The 18,936-nt window shown below is 42.7% G+C and overlaps 2 protein-coding genes across 5 annotated transcripts; both read right to left on the minus strand.

Annotated features, from left to right (window-relative positions):
* Window positions 1-158: 158 nt before the first annotated feature.
* On the minus strand, window positions 159-3,002 carry LOC147156549 (7-methylguanosine phosphate-specific 5'-nucleotidase-like). The gene is made up of 10 exons (XM_086063858.1): window positions 2,825-3,002; window positions 2,642-2,716; window positions 2,248-2,349; window positions 1,865-1,934; window positions 1,713-1,759; window positions 1,343-1,428; window positions 1,169-1,267; window positions 909-1,071; window positions 458-658; window positions 159-370 (listed from the first exon to the last, which is right to left on the minus strand). The coding sequence occupies exons 1-10, from the start codon at window positions 2,882-2,884 to the stop codon at window positions 242-244; spliced, it is 1,032 nt and encodes a 343-aa protein (XP_085919984.1). The 5' UTR covers window positions 2,885-3,002; the 3' UTR covers window positions 159-241.
* Window positions 3,003-3,213: 211 nt separating this feature from the next.
* On the minus strand, window positions 3,214-18,473 carry LOC147156550 (ATP-citrate synthase). 4 transcript variants are annotated; one of them, XM_086064866.1, is made up of 30 exons: window positions 18,316-18,473; window positions 16,261-16,443; window positions 15,978-16,100; window positions 14,709-14,771; window positions 14,429-14,619; window positions 14,279-14,358; window positions 14,070-14,200; window positions 13,061-13,179; window positions 12,842-12,978; window positions 12,682-12,743; window positions 12,455-12,572; window positions 11,305-11,459; window positions 11,123-11,216; window positions 10,887-10,943; window positions 10,583-10,612; window positions 9,261-9,402; window positions 9,014-9,182; window positions 8,844-8,948; window positions 8,541-8,737; window positions 7,870-7,951; window positions 7,650-7,760; window positions 7,460-7,587; window positions 7,296-7,389; window positions 7,069-7,223; window positions 5,991-6,141; window positions 5,774-5,917; window positions 4,702-4,815; window positions 4,488-4,570; window positions 4,298-4,374; window positions 3,214-4,234 (listed from the first exon to the last, which is right to left on the minus strand). In XM_086064866.1, exons 2-30 carry the CDS (start codon window positions 16,417-16,419, stop codon window positions 4,140-4,142), a joined length of 3,366 nt encoding a protein of 1,121 aa, XP_085920992.1. In that variant the 5' UTR covers window positions 16,420-16,443; window positions 18,316-18,473; the 3' UTR covers window positions 3,214-4,139. The 4 variants fall into 4 exon arrangements, with proteins under 4 accessions (XP_085920992.1, XP_085920994.1, XP_085920993.1 ...); XM_086064868.1 differs by lacking the exon at window positions 10,887-10,943; XM_086064867.1 differs by lacking the exon at window positions 10,583-10,612.
* Window positions 18,474-18,936: the final 463 nt, after the last annotated feature.

The following is an 18,936-nucleotide window of genomic DNA, read 5'->3' on the forward strand; positions in this document are numbered from 1 at the left end:
ATAACGCAGGAATTCTACGGAAGGGGATTAGGGCCAGTGAAGAGAGGAAAAAAAAGTTGGACAGGATTCTGACTTGATTCTCAAAATTCTCACTTTAAAGTCAGAACTCTGAGAATCAAGTCAGAATCCTGCCCAACTTTTTTTTTTCCTTTCTTCACTGGCCCTAATCTTCTTCCATAGAATTCCATACAAGATCAAGAGTGTAAACATAGTTTGAGGAAACGTTTCCATTAAGTGCCCGTCAGTCTCGACTGTCCTTTCCTGATGACGTCACAAACCTGAGGACGGCGTTGGGCACGTCCATCGTGTCGTCCTGCGCCAGCACCACAATGTCAAAAGAGTTGACGTATGACTCCCTCCTTGCGTCCACCTGAAGGAAACATACATATAGCCACATTTTGAATATTACATTATTATTATTATTATTATTATTATTATATGGTATCTGTGTTCGGACCTGGTCGTTGAGGAAGCCGACGGTGAGGAGGCGACGAGGCTCGGGCACGCCGGCCGCCATGTTGAGGTCGCCCAGAGAGTCCCCCAGCAGCAGCACGCTGCGTCGGGCCTGGAGTTCGGGGAAGCGGGCGGCGTGCGACAGAGCGCTCTCGCGCTTGTTGAACGTGTGAATCAGATCACCCTTGAAGGCCCGCAGGATGCCCTGGAGGAGGTCATCGTTTTAAATTGTGTTTTTTTTGTGGCACCATTATAAGGCATAAATTGTTTATTCACACATGGGTAGTGCTATTTTGTATTGGGGTCTGTTCTGGTGAGTGACGTGGGTGTCAGCAAACGAGAGCATATCGTAAATAGTAATTTCATAATTATTTAGAGTGCAACGTTTAGTCTTACTTTGAGCACAATTAGCAGCTACTCTACCCACCTGCACTGTACGGTACGTGACAACTCACGGCGTGGTCAAAGTCCATGTAGTTGGCGATGACGTGAACGTTAGGATGGAAGACGCCGTGCTGTCGGATCACTTCCTCCAGCACGTCCCCGACGCCGCCGGAGAAGATGAGAAGAGGGACGTCGCGATGGGCCAGTTGGTCGAAGAACGCCTTGCAGCCGTCCCTGGAGACGCGCGTGTGAGACGTGACATCATCATGATCATGAGCAATTTAAAAAAAATAAAAATAAATAAAAGTGCCACTGGTTTCGCGCCTTCTACCTGAGCATGGACGTGACGGACGTGGATTCCCTGACAGCCGCGGCTAAAAGGTCCTTCCTGATCTTCTGCTCCACCAGCAGATTGTGAACCTTCGTCCACCTCCACAAATACAAACAAAGTCATAATTATTATTATTATTATTATTGTTATGAATGTTTCATTTTTTTTTCTTACCACTCCACCATGAAGGGCAGCTTCTCTTCAACAGTCCGGCTGGCGTCGATCTCGATGGGATAGTAAGTGTTCAACAGCTCCCTCATCTGGAAGAAAATAATACTACACTTTTATACATTCTCATTATTATTATTTTTTACAGGGTAATGATCATTTTATATTTTTTGGAAGAAAATAATACTACACTTTTATACATTCTCATTATTATTACTTTTTACAGGGTAATGATCATTTTATATTTTTTTATGAAGTAAAAAAAAATCAAACAAACAAACGTGTGGATACATAACAGAATAATCAAAAATAATACATGCATATTTCTTTATGCCAAAAAAGGTACACAAAAATTATTGACACTACTACTGTATACCTTTTTGCCACACTCCTCATCCACCAATAACCTGTTGTCCAGAATGTCTGTAGATGTAAAAAAAGGAAAACAAAACAACGATATAGTAATGAAATAAACTATGATGCAGCGTCTTAAAAATACAGCACAACAGGCACGCCGGTGTGTCTTACTGTGAGATGTCGGAACTCTTTTGCCATTGTGAGCGAATCTGGTCAGCGTCATGTCAAAGTCAGAAATAACCTGAAGACAAAAAAAAAAAAAAATATATATATATATATATATATAAAATAATAATAATCATTTTAAAAAAATAAAGAGCAATGACGATGACATTTCCGAATGAACAATACTGAGCTCTTTCAGAAAAAGAAGAAAAAAAGAAGAAGAAAAAAAAGGAAATAACCTGAAGACACACGACAATGTTTTTTTTTGTTTTTGTTTTTTTGAGTAACTCAACTGTAAGCCAATTAGTGCAGGTTTTACGAAGCCTCTCAATGCGGGATAGCCTCCAGTTAACTTTCTAACCCGATATTGTAAATCCTGTTTCATTTACATGCAGACCGGCGGTGCCATCTTGTCGCATGGCCTCCAGCGTTTCTTCCACTCGGTCGCGCCGCTTCATCAGCACGGAGCTCCTACTCAGCTCCGACATCACCTGAACCAAAAAGAACACCATTTTTATTTGTTAGAATGTTTAATTACGAAAGATGCAGCACGGAACGTCAAAGTGACTCGCGTCTTTTAAATTCATGTTATTAAAACGAACCCCTAGATTTGTGATGAGTGAATGGTGCACGATGAAACAAATAACTTATTTTTTTTGGCATTTATTTATTACATTAAAGCCTTATCCTCCTTTAAAAAAAAATCACATACGACATAATGGCAACGTGAGAAGGAAAAAAACAAAACGGTATTTAAATCGACAGTTTTATCCAAATCCTCACCTCAGATTTCGTGAGCTGTGGCCATATATCCACGAGAGTCCGCAATGGCGTGCATAGCCAGGGAATTTTATACACCTGCAAAGTAAAACAGTATTGAATTAAACAACTGTCATAGCGTCGAAAAAAAATAAATAAAAATAAAGACTACAGATTAGCACACAAAGTAGCACAGATGTTACTTACCAGTTTTAAAAGCAGCAACGAGTTGTCGGCGGTTTGTTTATAACTTTTTAATCCAAACATCGCGTTGACATGCTTTCAAAAAACAATTTTATGTATTTAGACAGGTGTCGCTTAAAAATATATTTATACGAGGATTTGATTTACGATTACCGTGCAACACTACTTGTATGCCGACGGGTTCGCTGTTAATGGTTCCGGATTACGTTCGTTCCGGCATCACGTGGTCTAAAATGACACCTGTGATTGGTTGCTGTTTTCGTAGTTGCTGAATTTGTTTCCGAATAAAATGTTAAATTCAAATTCAAATGAATGAAAATAAATAACTTATCCAAGAATTTCACATTAAAAAAACCATCTGATTCACATACAACACAACACAGTAGCCCAAATGAAAAGTAAAATACGGTCTTTATTAAACTACTATGACAGCATGTTACCAAAAAAAAAAAAATGAGTGTGTTTTCACAGTTAAATAAAAGCAACACAAGGATCACACAAAGCGAGTTGTGAGTGGGGACAATTATACCACCTCAAGGTTATGGCGAGTTTTGAAAGTGAAAGATGTTCGTGTAGTAGGAATCATTCCCCGACGCTGAGCTTCATGGGTTTTCTTCATTTTTGAGAGATTACAGTAGTCTACTTTGTCTTCGTCAACTAATTGAAGTTATGCAGGAGCGAAAGGAAGGCCATTTTGAAGCGTGTATGAACTCAACCAGTTCTTCTCAAACTCAAAAGTACCATCAGATTTTTAACGACCGCAATGTAAGGTTTAAAAACTGTTCATGGAAACATTACTGCAAGTCGTGGTAAGATTATGCACAGTTTGAATGTGAAAACTGTGCCTAAATATAAGAGAATTGTCCTAAAACGTAAACTACAACAGACCTGTACCTGGGCAGTGATTAAAGTATCACCCGAGTGAGCCCCAAGTACCACTTTTGAGAATCACTGAACTAGACCTTAACGAAGTTAGTAAACAAGTAGACGTAGCGTCTGAACGAAGGCCTAAACCATTAGAATAAATAAGGTATGATAAATATGAACCAAACAAGATATTGTCTTGCGCCCGATTCCATGCGGTCCAAATAAGAGAAGCAATCCAAATCCCGTTTCTTTGTGCTCTGGCCATTGTCAAAAACTCAATCTTAAAAAATATACTTCCCCCTTTCATCCGTTTAAAACTAGATTGAATGCTTTCTACTCGGAACCGTCAATCAGGATGTGCCGTACTATTTCTGCCAACTTTTCCCCAAGGCAGAGAGAGAGCGAGCGAGCGAGTGAGTAAACGTTAAACAGGCGAGCTGGCGCTGTTGCTTCACATGGACATGTGTTCAGGAAGCACGTAGGAGATGTCGTCCCAGGGGTGTCGGTACAAACCCTGCTTGAGCCTCTTCTGGTCCAGGTAGTGGCCTGTGAGGATAACGAGTGTGAGAGAGGCCATTCTCTAAAAGTCTGTCCCGCTTGAGGACTCACCAATGAAGCCCATGCTCCGGCCGAGGACGAAGATGCCGTTCAGCGCGCCGATCTCCACAAACTCGTCAGCCTCGTCGCTGGAAGTCACGTGGCAAACCAATACGTGACAACGTGCACGCGAAAAGCCGCCATTCGGCGGGGGGATGTTGCAATTCCTCCACGCCATGGGGTTCGCTAAACCGGTTCTTACCGCGTGAAGCCGCCGCACGTCCTGAGCAGGTCCACAAAGGCGACGCCGATAAAACCGTCGACGTTGAGGATGAGGTTGGGTTTCTAGAACGAAAGGGAAGCGGCGACAACCGGATTGCTTAGCGGCAGGACCGAACGAAGTGAGATACTGCGCTGCGATTTCAATTTGGACGCGATGAATTGTTTGGTCCCTAATTAGCGGCAGCCGGTCGCACCTTTGAGGTGGTGATCTTCTCCACATCTAAGGCGTAGTCGAGCAGCTGAGTGGAAGGGAAATGCTGCTTCACAAAGTCCTTCAGAATCTGCACCCGCATGTCCGGGTTGTTGATCTGGAACGATAGGCAAATTTAATGAAAGCTACATTAAAAAAATAAAATAAAATGCTCGTATGACTGATTTATAAGAACGATAACCGCCACAGTGGCTAAAACATTCCTAATTAAAATTAAACTGCGCTAACAAATCAAACACCAGCGGGTGCTAGAACTACACAAATGGAATACAACCTCGCCTATTTAACAAATGTACTGCTTTTAACTCATTCCCTCCCAGCCATTTTCACAGAAGCAATCCCCTTCACTCCCGGCTGTTTTACTGGATTTTGACTGACTTTGCGAGGCCCACAGAATATTGTGTTCTATTGCTATAAAAACATGGAACCTACCAAAAAAAAAAAAAAAGATTAAAGTCTCTTCTTTCATCAGGAAAAAAGTACATTTGTAATTAATTTAGTTTTTTTTTTTTAAACATAGTCTTGGTTTATTTCCCATGCTCTGCTGCCACCTGCTGGTCGTTTGTGTAATAACTACCATTTCTTCAACCGTTCTCTTCAGTTCAGAGGCTGCATCAAAGCCTTCTGTATGCTCTAGCACAGGGATAGGCAAGTTCGGTCCGAGAGAGCCGCAGTCCTGCATGTTTTCGATGTCTCCTGCCTCCAACCCAGGTGTTTCAAATCATCAGCTAATAATTACATTCTGCAGGAGCCTCTCAGCTGTGTTAGAGGAGGGAGACATTAAAAACATGCAGGACTGCAGCTCTCTAGGACCGAACTTGCCTACCCTTGCTCTAGCATAAAAAACAAATAAATAAGTCTTTGGGACACTTGAAACATTTAAAATAGAACGTATTTATACGTTTTTGGGAGCAAATGAGTTAATATTGTGACAATTTTAATATCGCGATATCGTTACATCCCAATTCATTTATACTGCTTTTATGTTGGAATTCCCTCATCAAAAAATTTTCACACGCTTCATCTCGGTCTTATTTTTAATCCGCGGTACTTACTGATTTGACGCGGTGTCCGATGCCCATGATGAGCTTGCCGTCCTTCTTCATCTTGTTGACAAACTCCATTGGCAGCATGCCACTGTCGAAGGCTTTGCTGAACTGCTTGGCGGCGGCGTCGAGCGCGCCGCCAAAACGGTCACCCTGGAAACAGGCGAGAAATGGCTTCAAACGACGGCTTCGATTGCCATAGGAAATATACGCGCCGGCTACTGACGATGGTGAGCAGTCCGGACGTGAGGCTGGAGATGAGGTCTTTGCCGGCTCGCGCGCACACGATCGTGTTGTGCGCGCCGGAGACGGCGGGCCCGTGGTCGGCCGTCACCATCAGGCACATTTCGATGAAGTGGCAGGCGTAGCGAGGCAGCCTGGAGAGCCAAGAAACCAGACGCTTTCGAAAAAAGCTCGGCAAGTGCTTACATTTTCAAACGATCCGCTTTCGTAACATTCCTAGGAAATCACAAGTAAAGATGTTTTAGAATATGCCCACGGGTTATTCGTGTGGTCCTTGAGGGCTACCTTAAAACCCTACTTTGAAACCCTAACCCTTCATTGAAACCTTAACCATACTTTAAAACCCTAGTTTGAAAACCTAACCCTAATTTGACACCTTTGCCCTACTTTGCTAATCTTTGAAATCCTACCCTTTCTTTGGAACACTAAACCAAGTTTGAAACTCTACTTTGAAAACCTAACTAATTTAAACCCTAACCTTTCTTTGGAACACTAAACCATGTTTGAAACCCCAAACCTAACCCTACTATTTGAAACCTCAACCCTACCTTAAAACTCTTAACTGAATTTGAAAGCCTACTTTGAAACCCTAATCTTTCTTTGGAACACTAATCTAAGTTTAAAACCCTACTTCCAAAACCTAACCCTAATTTAAACCCTACTTTAAAACCTTAACCTTTCTTTGGAACACTAAACCAAGTTTGAAACCCTACTCTGAAACCCCAACCCTATTTGAAACCTCAACCCTACTTTGAAACTCAACTGATTTTGAAACCCTACTTAAAAAATAACCCTAATTTGAAACCCTAACCCTACCATTTGAAACCCCAACCCTACCTTAAAACTCTAAACTGAATTTGAAAGCCTACTTTGAAACCCTAACCCTAGATTGAAAATCTAACCAAAATTTGACACCCTAACACTACGATGAACCCTTTAACTTTATTGACTGACCCTTTTCCTAGCGATTATACATTCTAACCCAGCAGTCATCTCTGACTAGGATGCGGCTGGCTAAGAAAACGAACACCGAGGTTTTGTTTTTCGGTTTGCCGGCAAACCTGCGTTGGAACCAAAGAAGTCCCAGCACGCCTCCCAAGCCCATCTCCTCTTTGAAGACCTCGGTGATGGGCATGCCGGCGTAGATGAGCTCCTGACCTCGCTCGTCACAGATGCTGGTCATGAAGGAGGCGGGTTTACGGATCAGGCCCAACTCCTGCAGAAAACCACCACGATCAACCACGACGGGTCTCAAACTCGGCTCTGCAACATGAGATGAAGTTCGTACCCTGGCCCAAGAGTAATCCATCGGTACTGTCGGGGGCGGGACCTCTTGGGCAGGAACGATGGTGCCGCTCGCCACCAGTTCATCATACACCGTCCTGTTTTACAGAGAAATGTAAGAGATAAAAAAAAATCCTCACTTATAAGATCGTGAAATGAAGACCTCACCTGATGACATCACCCAGCTCGTCAAAGCTCTTGGGTACGTACGCGCCGGCGTCCCTCAGGGCCTGGTTTTTGGCCACCGCCGTTTCGGACGCTTGGTTGGCGCATGCGCCGGCATGGCCGAACTGGACCTGACGAGGACGTGGATCCATTTTGTTTTCAAGAACTGCAGATGTCATCTCGACCGACATACCTCAGATGCAAACATGGTGGCGCAGGTTCCGATACACCAGCACACGACCGGTTTGGTGATCCTCCCTTCCTTGATGCCCTGGCAGATCTTGTACTCTTCTGTGCCACCAATCTGAACCAAGACAGGAAATAGAAAGCCCTCACGTATTTGATTTAACTTCATCTACTCAAGATGACTAATCACAACACATGAAAAGAAAAATTCGAAAATCTTCTCGTACCTCTCCCAGCACCACAATCATTTTAATGCCCGCAGTGTCCTGGTAGCGAAGAACATGGTCCATAAATGTGGAGCCGGGGTATCTACACATACAAGACATCGTGTGAAGGAACCGTTCATTTGGGGGGGGGCGGGGCAAAGGAGTTTGAAGTATGGAGGACCAAAAATGCCAAAATTACAAATTAATGAATAATATAATTGGAAATGAAAACAACAATATATATATATCCATAAATAAAAAAAGTAAAAATAAATAATAATAAATAAACTTGTCAAGCAATTCAAGTGGCAAGTTGCGGTGACGGTGGACAAGATGGCTCTCCAAGCAAGCCGGCGAGACTTCCTTGTTCGCCGACCCGCTCACTCGACCTTTGAAAGGCAGTTTGCAGCAGCCCAAGACACGCTTATTTAATTTCATTTAAATAACCGACAGTGTCTGCAGCATGATATACATAAATGTGAGAGCAGAGCGTTTTTATTTATTGATTGCTATTTAATTCTATGTATATTTATTTTGATCGAATTTTTTTTAATTTAAGGATTTTTTTTTTGTCGTTTTTATTTCCATTTATATTTATTTTTTGTATCAAATTTTTTAAATATATTTTTTATATCTGTTATTAATTTATTAATTTTGGTCCTCCATATCGAGGACGTCGGCAAGTCCGGTACCTGTCTCCTCCGATGGCCACGCCCTCATAGACGCCGTCGGTGGTGCGCGAAATGATGTTGTTGAGCTCGTTGGACATGCCGCCTGAACGCGACACGTAGGCCACGCTGCCGGGCCGATACAACTTAGAGGCCAGGATGTTGTCCAGCATGCCGCCGGTGTTGCCGATCTTGAAACAGCCCGGCTTAATTCCGCCAACCTGAAATTTTAAAGTCATTACTTCCAGAGTGCGATTTTTTTTTTCCAGGCTCACACTATGCTCCCCTTTTGGGTCCCGGGGTTACTCATTAAATAAAGCCGATTACCGTCGCGGGTCCGATGATGGTGACGCCTTTCTCGTCGGCCATCTTGATCAGCCTCCTGGTCAACGCTTCAGGGATGCCCTCGGCGATGATGGCGATGGTGCGAATCTGATCGCGGCAAACGGGAGACATTTCCATGCGTGCCGCTCGTCCGTCAAACTGAACGCGTTTACCTGCGGGTGCTGCATGGCCTCGACCGTGCTGTCAAAGGCCGAGCGCAGCGACGCAAAGCTGATCAGCACGTCCACCTCGGGGTGCTTCTTCATGGCGTCGGCCATGCTTTTGTAGACCGGCACCAGGATCTCCTTGTGGCCCCAGTAGAACTTCTGCTTGTGATCGCCGCTGTCAAGTCAAGAAACACATTTTTAGTCCGATGGGGACGGCTCGCGACAAGTTGCAAACTCATTCTGGGGAACGCACGTAAACGGGTAAACCATGGCGGCCACGGAAGGTTCGTCACGGGAGCACACGTAGTCGAAGTCCAGCATCCCTTGCACGGCTCGCGTCTGCATGCCCCACACCACCGCCTTGGTGTGCTTGCTGAACAGCGTGGTCGCTTTGGCTGAAAAGCACAAAGTTGTTGAGCTTTTAAACTCCTCCAACGTCGGGAATAAAAAGGCTTTTAATGAGAAGGGGGGGTCTGGTTAAGAGCGATGCACAGAGGAAAGTCACTCTGCAGACAGTTGTGAGACATGAGGCGGGAAAAAAATAATAATTCAGCACAAGAGAAACACACCCACAGATCTAAGGGGTTTGTTATATATATATATATATATATATATATATATATAAAAAACATAAAACCGCTCAATATAATGGGCCGGACCCTAGAATACAGGAAATATCCAGCCCCTTTTATGCAACAGTTAGAAATTATTAACAGACTGTTACAGAAATACAATGTGGGATCTAAATCAGTTTGTCGTGCAGTGTGGTGTAAAATCAACACACTTATGCAACCGCCTGCTTCCCATTTGTTACCTGCGTGAGTGTGTGGCATCATTTTGCCTCCCACGCACTAGCGTGGACATTTTAATTCTGCATGTAAGAAAAAGAAGAACCACTAGATGGCAGACTGTTCGTCACAAGGTCAGAGCCGTATATAGAGAGAGTTTGGCCAACTCTGTTTCAACAGGGTAACAAGATGGCGTCCATATGTCATGTGACCAGCAGTTGACCACACTTTGATTGGTGTGTCACACTGTGATTGGTCAACTGCTGGTCACATGACATATGGACGCCATCTTGTTACCCTGCTGAAACAGAGTTGGCCAAACTCTCTCTATATATACGGGAGCAGTTTTAACTTTCAACTACGTGTTTCATGAAGTATTTGGAACATAAATTCAACTCAGCTGTTAATGCAATTTATTTATTTTTAAATCCTCTAATTGGTTGGTGTATAATGTAAAGTATGTTGCGATGCGAGTACATGAACATTTAACAATCGGCATCTATGTTAAGTACGATGTATCTTATTAAGATTTAGGTTTCAGTCATGCTATTAAATATTGACTGAGGTTTAGAATGGTATTTGTTTCTCTTCATTCCCACTAAAGGCCCAGGAACCAAATGCAAGGCTGCCTAAAAAGAACGCTAGTCCACCACATTAGTAATAAAAAGCAAAACACCTTCTTAAGCCACAATAAAAAGGAGAAGGCTGACAAAAATAAAAATAAAACACAAGGCAGACAGGGAGAAGGCGGAAAAAACATGAACATGATTGTCACACTCTTTCGTACCTCCGCCGCAGCCTGATGAGGCCTGCACTTCTGCGAGCCCACACGACCCGACAATTAAAACGAACACAAAACAAGAACAAAAAATGAATGCATGTTGCTAAAATACGTTCGATAAACAAGAGGCGTGGCACATGTGAGAGCATGCAAAGCTCAGCGTGGCTGGGCTGAACGCAACCGTTCACATTTTCCTCCCAAAGAGAGCAGCTTTCACGGGGGCCAGAGACGACTAGTGGGTATGCTGGGGGGGGTCAAAGTGGAGCGCGTGTGCAGACCAGCGCAGTGCGGAGGCGCACCCAGAACTTACCTTTCCAATCACCTGTGACCACATTCTTCAGAGGCCACAGTAATGAATGAAGAGGGTCTTAGAGAAAACAAGCACGGAAAAAACAGATGAGGGTGAGTGAGCGGACAGTTTGTGCAGCAAGAAATAAATAAAAAAAGGAAAAAGTGGAAGAAAGGCATCAGGGGAGGAAAAAAAAAAAGAAGAAGGTAAGCAGACACGAGAGCCGGACGAGATGCGAGCACTGCGCGTTGAGATACCTGCCGGTAGACCCGCTTTGGGCTTTTTGCTCGGGGTGACGTCGTCGCACGGCCTGGCTTCTGAAAAGGAGGCGGTTCTTGTGGCAGCTGGAGTCTGGCAATGAAGACACGTTGCCGCTTGTGACACATAAAGAACGCTCACTGACAACCTCAAACTTCCACTCTTAGCGTGTTCAAAATACCATCACATTGCTGCTTGAATTGAGCAGGAAGTTGGCGGTGTGAGCGTCCATTGGTGGCTGGTTGGGGATGGGCTTGTGTCCGAGGGCCATGCCCACAATGGCTGTCATGTGCGTCTCTGTGCCAAACACGTGGATAGGGATGCCTGTGGTCTTCCCTGCAAGAAATCAATAAATACAAAAAAATAAAATAACATTTACAACAGTGTAAGTGCTCAAAAGAATATGCCATATTTGCAAACCATATTTTTAATATTTGGATGCAGTCTATATAAAGTCTCAATGACGTCTGGAGCACATTCTCCAAATTCTGAGTTTTCTCCCTTGAGATTCTTAGCTAGGCCTTCTCATCACAAACGGAGAATCCACACAAGTGGTGTGGAAATGAAAAAAACAAAACACATACTCTGAACAAATGCAACCTTAAAACTGATTTTTCTTAACACATTTTAACACACAAACACAATTCTAAGGATAAATCTATTGCAGCCGGTGTGTTACATTAGTTCCTTTCCAACTACAGGAAATTACAGTATGCATGTACATACAGGTAGTCCTTAACTTATAAACACAATGGGTTCCGAGAGGTTGTTTGTAAGTTGAATCACATTGAAGTAAAGTGAAATTTTATGTTTGTTTTTTTTTATAAAAATATGTTTAAAAAAATTATATACAGTATATACTGTCTATATAATGAATAATAATATATATATTTTTTTATTATAACTATATTTTAATATTTTTTAATTTATTTACAATATTTGGTGTATGAAGCATGCATGGGCCATGCCATGACTCCTGTGCCGTGCATCACAGGACGGTGAGGTAGATAAATTGCACAAATGGCGCGCTGCTGCTCGGTGGGGTTGTGGCAGAGAGCAGAACTACAGTACAGTACTGTACCATAATGTATGATGTGGCGCGCACCTAAAAATATTAACGTGCGGGTAAAATACGGAATTTATCAGCCTTTGTTTGTATCTGCGAAACGTTCGCAAGTCGATTGTTCGTAAATACAGGACTACTGTATACTATAAAAAAAATTTAAATAAAAACTAAAAACTTTTTTCTTTTTTAATTGCTGGCTATAGTTTGGTTCTCTTTGGTATTTTGTGACTGCACCAAAATAAAAAAAATAAAAAACCTCACTCACCCACTTCTCCCATGACCCTGAGCCCCTCCTGATAGTTGGGTCCTCCCCGTCGAACAAAGATGGTGACCTCGTTCTCCTTCAAAGGACCCTGGTAGTCCTTGATGGCCCTGACGATGCCCTGAGGACAAACCCAAACGCTTAAAATCTCAGCTATGGTTGTTATTATAAGAACCTTTTTTTTTAAGGGAGAATTTTGTGTGCCCAGTTTTACCGTCCACATAATTCACCTTGAATGTGGCTGCGACATTAGTGAAGTTGGCAATACTTCCTCCGATGATCAGCACCTTTCCTGCGGGTGAACACAAGAGCAACGTGATGGATGACGTGAAAGGCGACTCCGGCGTCGCATAATTGCGAGGGAGTTTATTACGGGCGCCGAACACACACCTTGAGGGTGCTTCTCGCGGGTCATGAGCGAGAGGATGGTTTTGGCGTAGTCGTACGTCTGCTGCTCGCTGGGCGCGCCGGAGTACTCGCCGTAGTTCGCCAGCTCGTCCACGCCGCCCAGGTCGCAGATGGTGTCGCTGCACGGGCCGGAGTAAGTAATCACGATTGATTTTGATCGCGGGACAAATGAAGTATTGATCCATTTGTGTGAAAGTCTACCTGTATACGACAGAAGCTCCGCCCCCTGCCACCATAGTCCAGATCCTGCCCCGAGGATTCAGTAACGTCAGTTTGAGACTGGCGCCGCTTTTGGCATCCAGGTCGGCTATGTAGGCCTCCTACAAGAGACAGACAACATACGCTATTCAAAATCAAACTTTATTGATCATCACATTTGGGACAATGACGTCGCCATGCATAACTGAGATCTGTTAAGCTTAGAAGAGTGCATTAAGCAACATTATTATATTTAACGAAAACTAACAAATAACTAAAGCAAAAATTGAAAAAAAAAAGTTAAAATTTAAAAAACTAAAACTGCATCTTACATAATAAAATAAAAATAAAAACTACCTAAATGGTAATTATAGCGAAAATGTCTTCCGTTTTTGTATTTGTCACTTAATATCATATATAAGCTTTCAGGGTTCATTTAAAAAATATATATTAACTAAGTTTTGATTTCAGTATTGCAATACTTTATTACACAATACAATAATCTTGCACTCAACAAATACTCCACTTTTTTTTTTTTTAACTAAAACTAATAAAACTAAAACTAAGCATTTTCAAAAACTAAAAAAAAACAACAACTAACAATCCTGCTCGAACAACTAATTAACGCAAACTCAATTTAACAGAAAAAAAAATCACAATGGAATAAAAACGAGTATAACGGAAAATCCAAAATTATTCTAACAAGCAGGAATGCAGAAAAATGTACAGGCAAAAATGAACATGGCGTTTAATAAACAGAATACATTTAAGATTGGATGCAAGAATACAGTACAATAAGTTTATCATGTCTTTTTAATATGACATGTCTGTTCAAATTTGTCCAGTAGGACCAAGTTGCTGAAACAAGCTAAGGTTACTTGAGGTCGTTGGTAGAGTATAAGTATTGTGTAATTTGGCGTGCTCATTTTATTTACATTTTGTAAAAGACAAATAATTAACAGTCAAATAACCTGGAAAATGTTTATTTTCCCCCTGCCCTTGACATTCTCACCTCCGGATAAGCTTCTCTGCCGAAAGGCGGCGGGAATTCCACATCGCCCCATTTGGCCTTGCAGATGTAATCGGCCGTGGCGTCGATCTTGGCCGCCATGTCCAGGATGTAAACGCCATCTTGGGTGACGACTGGTACGGAAGACGATTCAAGTAACTCGAGTGGTTGCGTGAAATCGATTGATTTTCCAAGGAGAAGTTTGGAATTACCTAAAGGGTTGATCTCCAGGTATGTGAAATACAGATCCTCATAGAAGTTGAAGAGGCCCACTATGAAGCTGGCCAGGACTCTACAAGGAGAGAACGTCGATTTGATTAAAAAAAACAATTGGCAAGTGGCACGCGGCGGTTTATACGCACTCTTTCCTCTCATCGGGAACGTGCGCGAGCAGCTGCTTGGTGACTTGATCCTCGGCCAGCTTGTCGTCCACGCCGACCATCAGCCGCTGGGCTTTGGCGTCCACGTCGCCAACCTCCACGCCGCCCTGGTGGTGGAAGAGCACGTGATCGCCCTCGCGCGTGGCGTACACGCACACGTAAAACTCCTCCTCCTGGGGGCAAACACAGGATGCAGATGCTTTTTCTTTGGCTTTTTTTTCTTTTCTTCTCAATATTTACTGTGCAAATGCGATTCAATTACCTGCTTGTGCGGAACAAAAGGCTCGATGAGGAATTTCTTCAGCACGCCCTTTGCCTTGCCCACCTATCGAAAACAAACACTTCATATCACAAGCCATCGTGTTGGTTTAACCTTGTGCGACCAAACAACACCACGCCCTCCCGTGTCAACGCGTGAAGGACGGAGACGCGTTCTCCCGCGCTGCTCCAATGCAGCGTAGCATGTTTGCATGTATAGAGGACCGGAATAGACCACCCTCACGTTATATAACTTGCGACCTCGTATGTGCGCGCTCATGCCTGGGGTGGACGACGAGTGCTCTCCTGCTTGGGCAAGAGGATAAGACAAGAGATTTATAAAAAAATAAAAATTCTCATCACAGAGATGGGAAAGTCCTGTCAATGATGGACCTGAGCCGGAGTTTGAACATAATTCGTTCCTGCGAAATGTTCAAAGTCCGAACTGTTCAACCTCCGAAATAAATTTTTCCCATAGGAAATAATGTAAATGCAATTAATCCGTTCCAAAGCTCCAAAAACAGAACATTCTTATTTTAATTTCTATTTATGTTTTTTTAATATTTACAGTACAGTACAGTATTTAAACAATGAAAATACCTTACCTTTTTTGTTGTGGTGTGATGGCATCAGTGGATGATAAATGCTATGTTAATGCTAGCTTTAGTTCAGTGCTGAGTTTGCGTATTTTACATTGGGCATATTGTTAGACTACTAAGCGGTCCTTGCGTGCGTTGTTTAACATCAGGCACGTTGTTGAACAGCTAAGGGGGGGGGGGGTGCCTCGCCCCAGTATTTACAGAAGTAGTCACAGTAGAGAGGCCAGCAAGGGATGCCAATTTTCTGAAACTATTTTCGGACAATGATTTTTGGATGCGTCTGTAAATAGTACGTTTTCAGTTTCAGTTAGAATTGAATGTGCCGTTTAATTTTTTTACAGCTTTTGAAAGAAAAAGTCACTCTTTAATGGCGCAGTATGAAGCAGCCTATCATTTCAACTGAATAAAGATTTGACAAATGTTATTTGTTTGACTATCTACAATTGAATTGAATCGCATCTTATTCTTGAAATCCACCAAAAATTGCTGTGATCAAGAATCATTCCGATTTTTAGGATCAAAGTTATCCCAAATCCTACTAAAACGTTTTAAACAACTAAATTAAAACCAACATTGCATTAAGTGATCTAATCCGATTTCAGAATTACTTTTGAAAAAGGGGAGAAAAAAAAAACAACTTGGACGGGAATTGAGGAAAGCTGCAGTCTCCTTACGGTGGTTTCCCTCATGAGGCGGCTTTTGAGCCACTCCTGAACGCCTGACAGGTCCAAGTTGATGCCCACGAGGCCCAGCTTCCCGCGCCGCTTGATCAGCTGATCCGGCTTCACCACCAGTCTCTGTGGCCAAAAACAAACACAAACACCGCTCTTTACTTTAGCCACCATTTGGCTGTCTTTTGGCAGGTTTGGTGTCGCATATTGTCGCAAAACAACATTCTGTTGGTCTTGAAAAATATCTCAATATGGGGCAAATTTAAGTCCACCTAAAAATGTCTACCTCCGTTAGCAGCCAAGGGTGCTCCTGTGTCAGGCGAGCCCAGTCGGTGTCGGCGGTGACGCCGGCATAGAGGAAGCGGTTCTGGACGGCCGCCGAGGTGCAGATGTATTTGAACAAGAACTCCTTGCCGGTCTGTTCCGAGATGGCCTTCGCCGACATGGCAGCGGTAGAATCGCGCAGGACCTTTTGGGAGATGAACAATTTGATACGCTGTTCTCGCTCACTTTCAATTTCAGAACAAATTTGCCAATGCCAAGTGATTGGAAGTTGCGAAATGGATCACACTCACGCAGACGTCAAAATAAATTTAGTGTCCTAAATTCTTATCATCCAGACTGATTATTTTATCGAGAGCCAAGGCACATATTTGACATTAGACAAATATCACAAGAAAATTACTGTGCGCTGAATCGTCATTATTACTTGCACTATTACTACTATTGTGAACAGTTGACAATCCAGTTGTCAGCGCTTTTTTTTACCTGCATGCAGTCAGACCTGCTCAACTTCCTCCTCGAGTGTATGAACTCACGTCGGGAGGAAGCGCAAAGCTGACGGCCAGTGAAACTCGTCCGCACAACTATCTCAATACTTTTACAAGTTAAGCAAACAGATCAACGCAACCTGATAAGACTGTTCTAAATATTTGACTACAGATAAGATTTTTTTGCTACTGAATGCAATCAACTCCGTAAACATCTGAAAGATTAAAATGACAAAGTGGTAGACTTTTTATTTTTTTTATTATCCTAGTGACCAAGAAAAATTGGAAATGGAACTTTCTGCAACACGGGAACCGATTTGATTGCACAATGCATGCAGCTATGAAATGCAAAGATGAAAAGGTGATTCTTTTTACTTTTTGTATGTATTTAAATTTTACACAAAATGTTATAACACATTACATGTCAAATTAAACTGTAACCAACTAATTTATTCGACATAATTTTTTTATGGTCAACTTGGAGGTTCCACTGTATGTCAACTACCAGATGTAGGTGGATTGCTGTCTGTTATTAAAGTGCTCTGCAAATAAAGTTGAGTTGCGAGACTTTGGAGGCAGATGTCCCCTCTAATGTAGCCAGTTGAGCCCATTGTTCTGAGTTATTAAGGCGTAAAATGCATGACACTGTGGATGAAGGCGATTAGATGAAAAGGAGGGAGGTGCTGACATTAATATGGCCTTTTAATATTGCTGTGCAATTAATCAAAATTCAATTATGATTTCAATTATTACACTTCATGATTACAAAATTGGCGTAACAGTTTAAAAAAAACAATCTTCTATTCTGATGCATTCTTAAAATAGTATATAAATAGTGACAATTTATTGGTGGAGAGCAAGTAAACACCAATGCACTGCAATGTGAGGCAATATTTCGAGAGGGATGTCCATTAGTCGGCAATTTGTGTCTAGGCTTGGCCCCTAACACCACCAACATATAGCGTGCATGAGTTTGCTAAATGACTTCCATTTTTTTAAAATAGAGAAATCAGGTAGGAATTAGCCAATTTAAAGCTTTCCCTTCCTACTTTTTTCCTTTTCTTAGGTTATGAGTTTCACTTTTTACATTAAATCACTAACACATACATTTTTGGAGCTGCACCTGCATGTTTCCACAACATTAACATATACTATAAACTAGAGGTACAGAATATTGAAACTGAACGCGTCCCAATTATAATTGGCTCCGGGAACTATTTTAGCTTCAGTCCCCTCTTGTTTGGAAACCCCTGCAGCGGACTCATAAGGCGTGGGTAGTTCGCCTCAAGTTAGCATCTTTTAAACTTCAACTAAACAATGCACAATTCAAAGGGGAACGTGCTTTTTATCTCATAGGGAAAACACATACGACAGACGTGTTAAAATCAACCAGTTTTTTTGTTGTTGTGTGTCGCTGTAATGTGATGACAGGAATCATAAAGAGCATCCCTCACGTCACGCGCACGAACGCCCGCTCGCTAACCTCGAGCTGTCACTAAAGCTAACATGCTAACATCAAGCGGCTACGATGACGCGTGTCGCCAAAACGTTCTCGGCGTGCACGCACTCACCTCGACGACGAAGTCAGCTGCTTTTCCGGGTTAAGAAGAAGTCACCCGTCGGGGGGAAACGACACGGCGTGACTAGGGCGACTTCTCGTGCTCGTTGCCAGCCGCCGCCAAACTCGCCAGTCGTCGCACCATAATCTGGCGAGTTGAGTTAGGCTACACGCGGCCTTCTGATTGGCTAGACTCCGGTCACGTGGTGTATCTGACCACGCCCATACCGTGTGTCACCGGACATGGTAAAAAAGAAATGTCATAGAATGCAACAGTCATGTACATTTTTGGAATTGTGCGTTTGGAACGTTCAGTGATTTCAGTAATTCTGAAATCGGGCTTGTGACAAGAGTAACGACATTAATTATAAATTATACACAATATGAGGCATTTAATATATTGTCAATAACCAATTTACAAGTCCAGCATGACAATAAAAGACGAGTCTTTAGAAGAAAAACATTACCCTTGAGCATGTAAAAGAAAAAAGAAAAAAAATACAAAGCACAACAGCAATTAAGCAGGAATCTTTCCGCCTAGTTTTAGTGGGCCTTTGAACTCGTGGACCAACAAAGGTGTCAGTCAGGAAGGCTAGCCAGCCCCCCCCCCCCCTTCCATTCAGAGTATTTTTGA

This window comes from Leptonotus elevatus, chromosome 20 (assembly GCF_054856555.1).
Source record: "Leptonotus elevatus isolate MCC_2025b chromosome 20, RoL_Lele_1.0, whole genome shotgun sequence".
NCBI classification, from domain to species: Eukaryota; Metazoa; Chordata; class Actinopteri; order Syngnathiformes; family Syngnathidae; genus Leptonotus; species Leptonotus elevatus.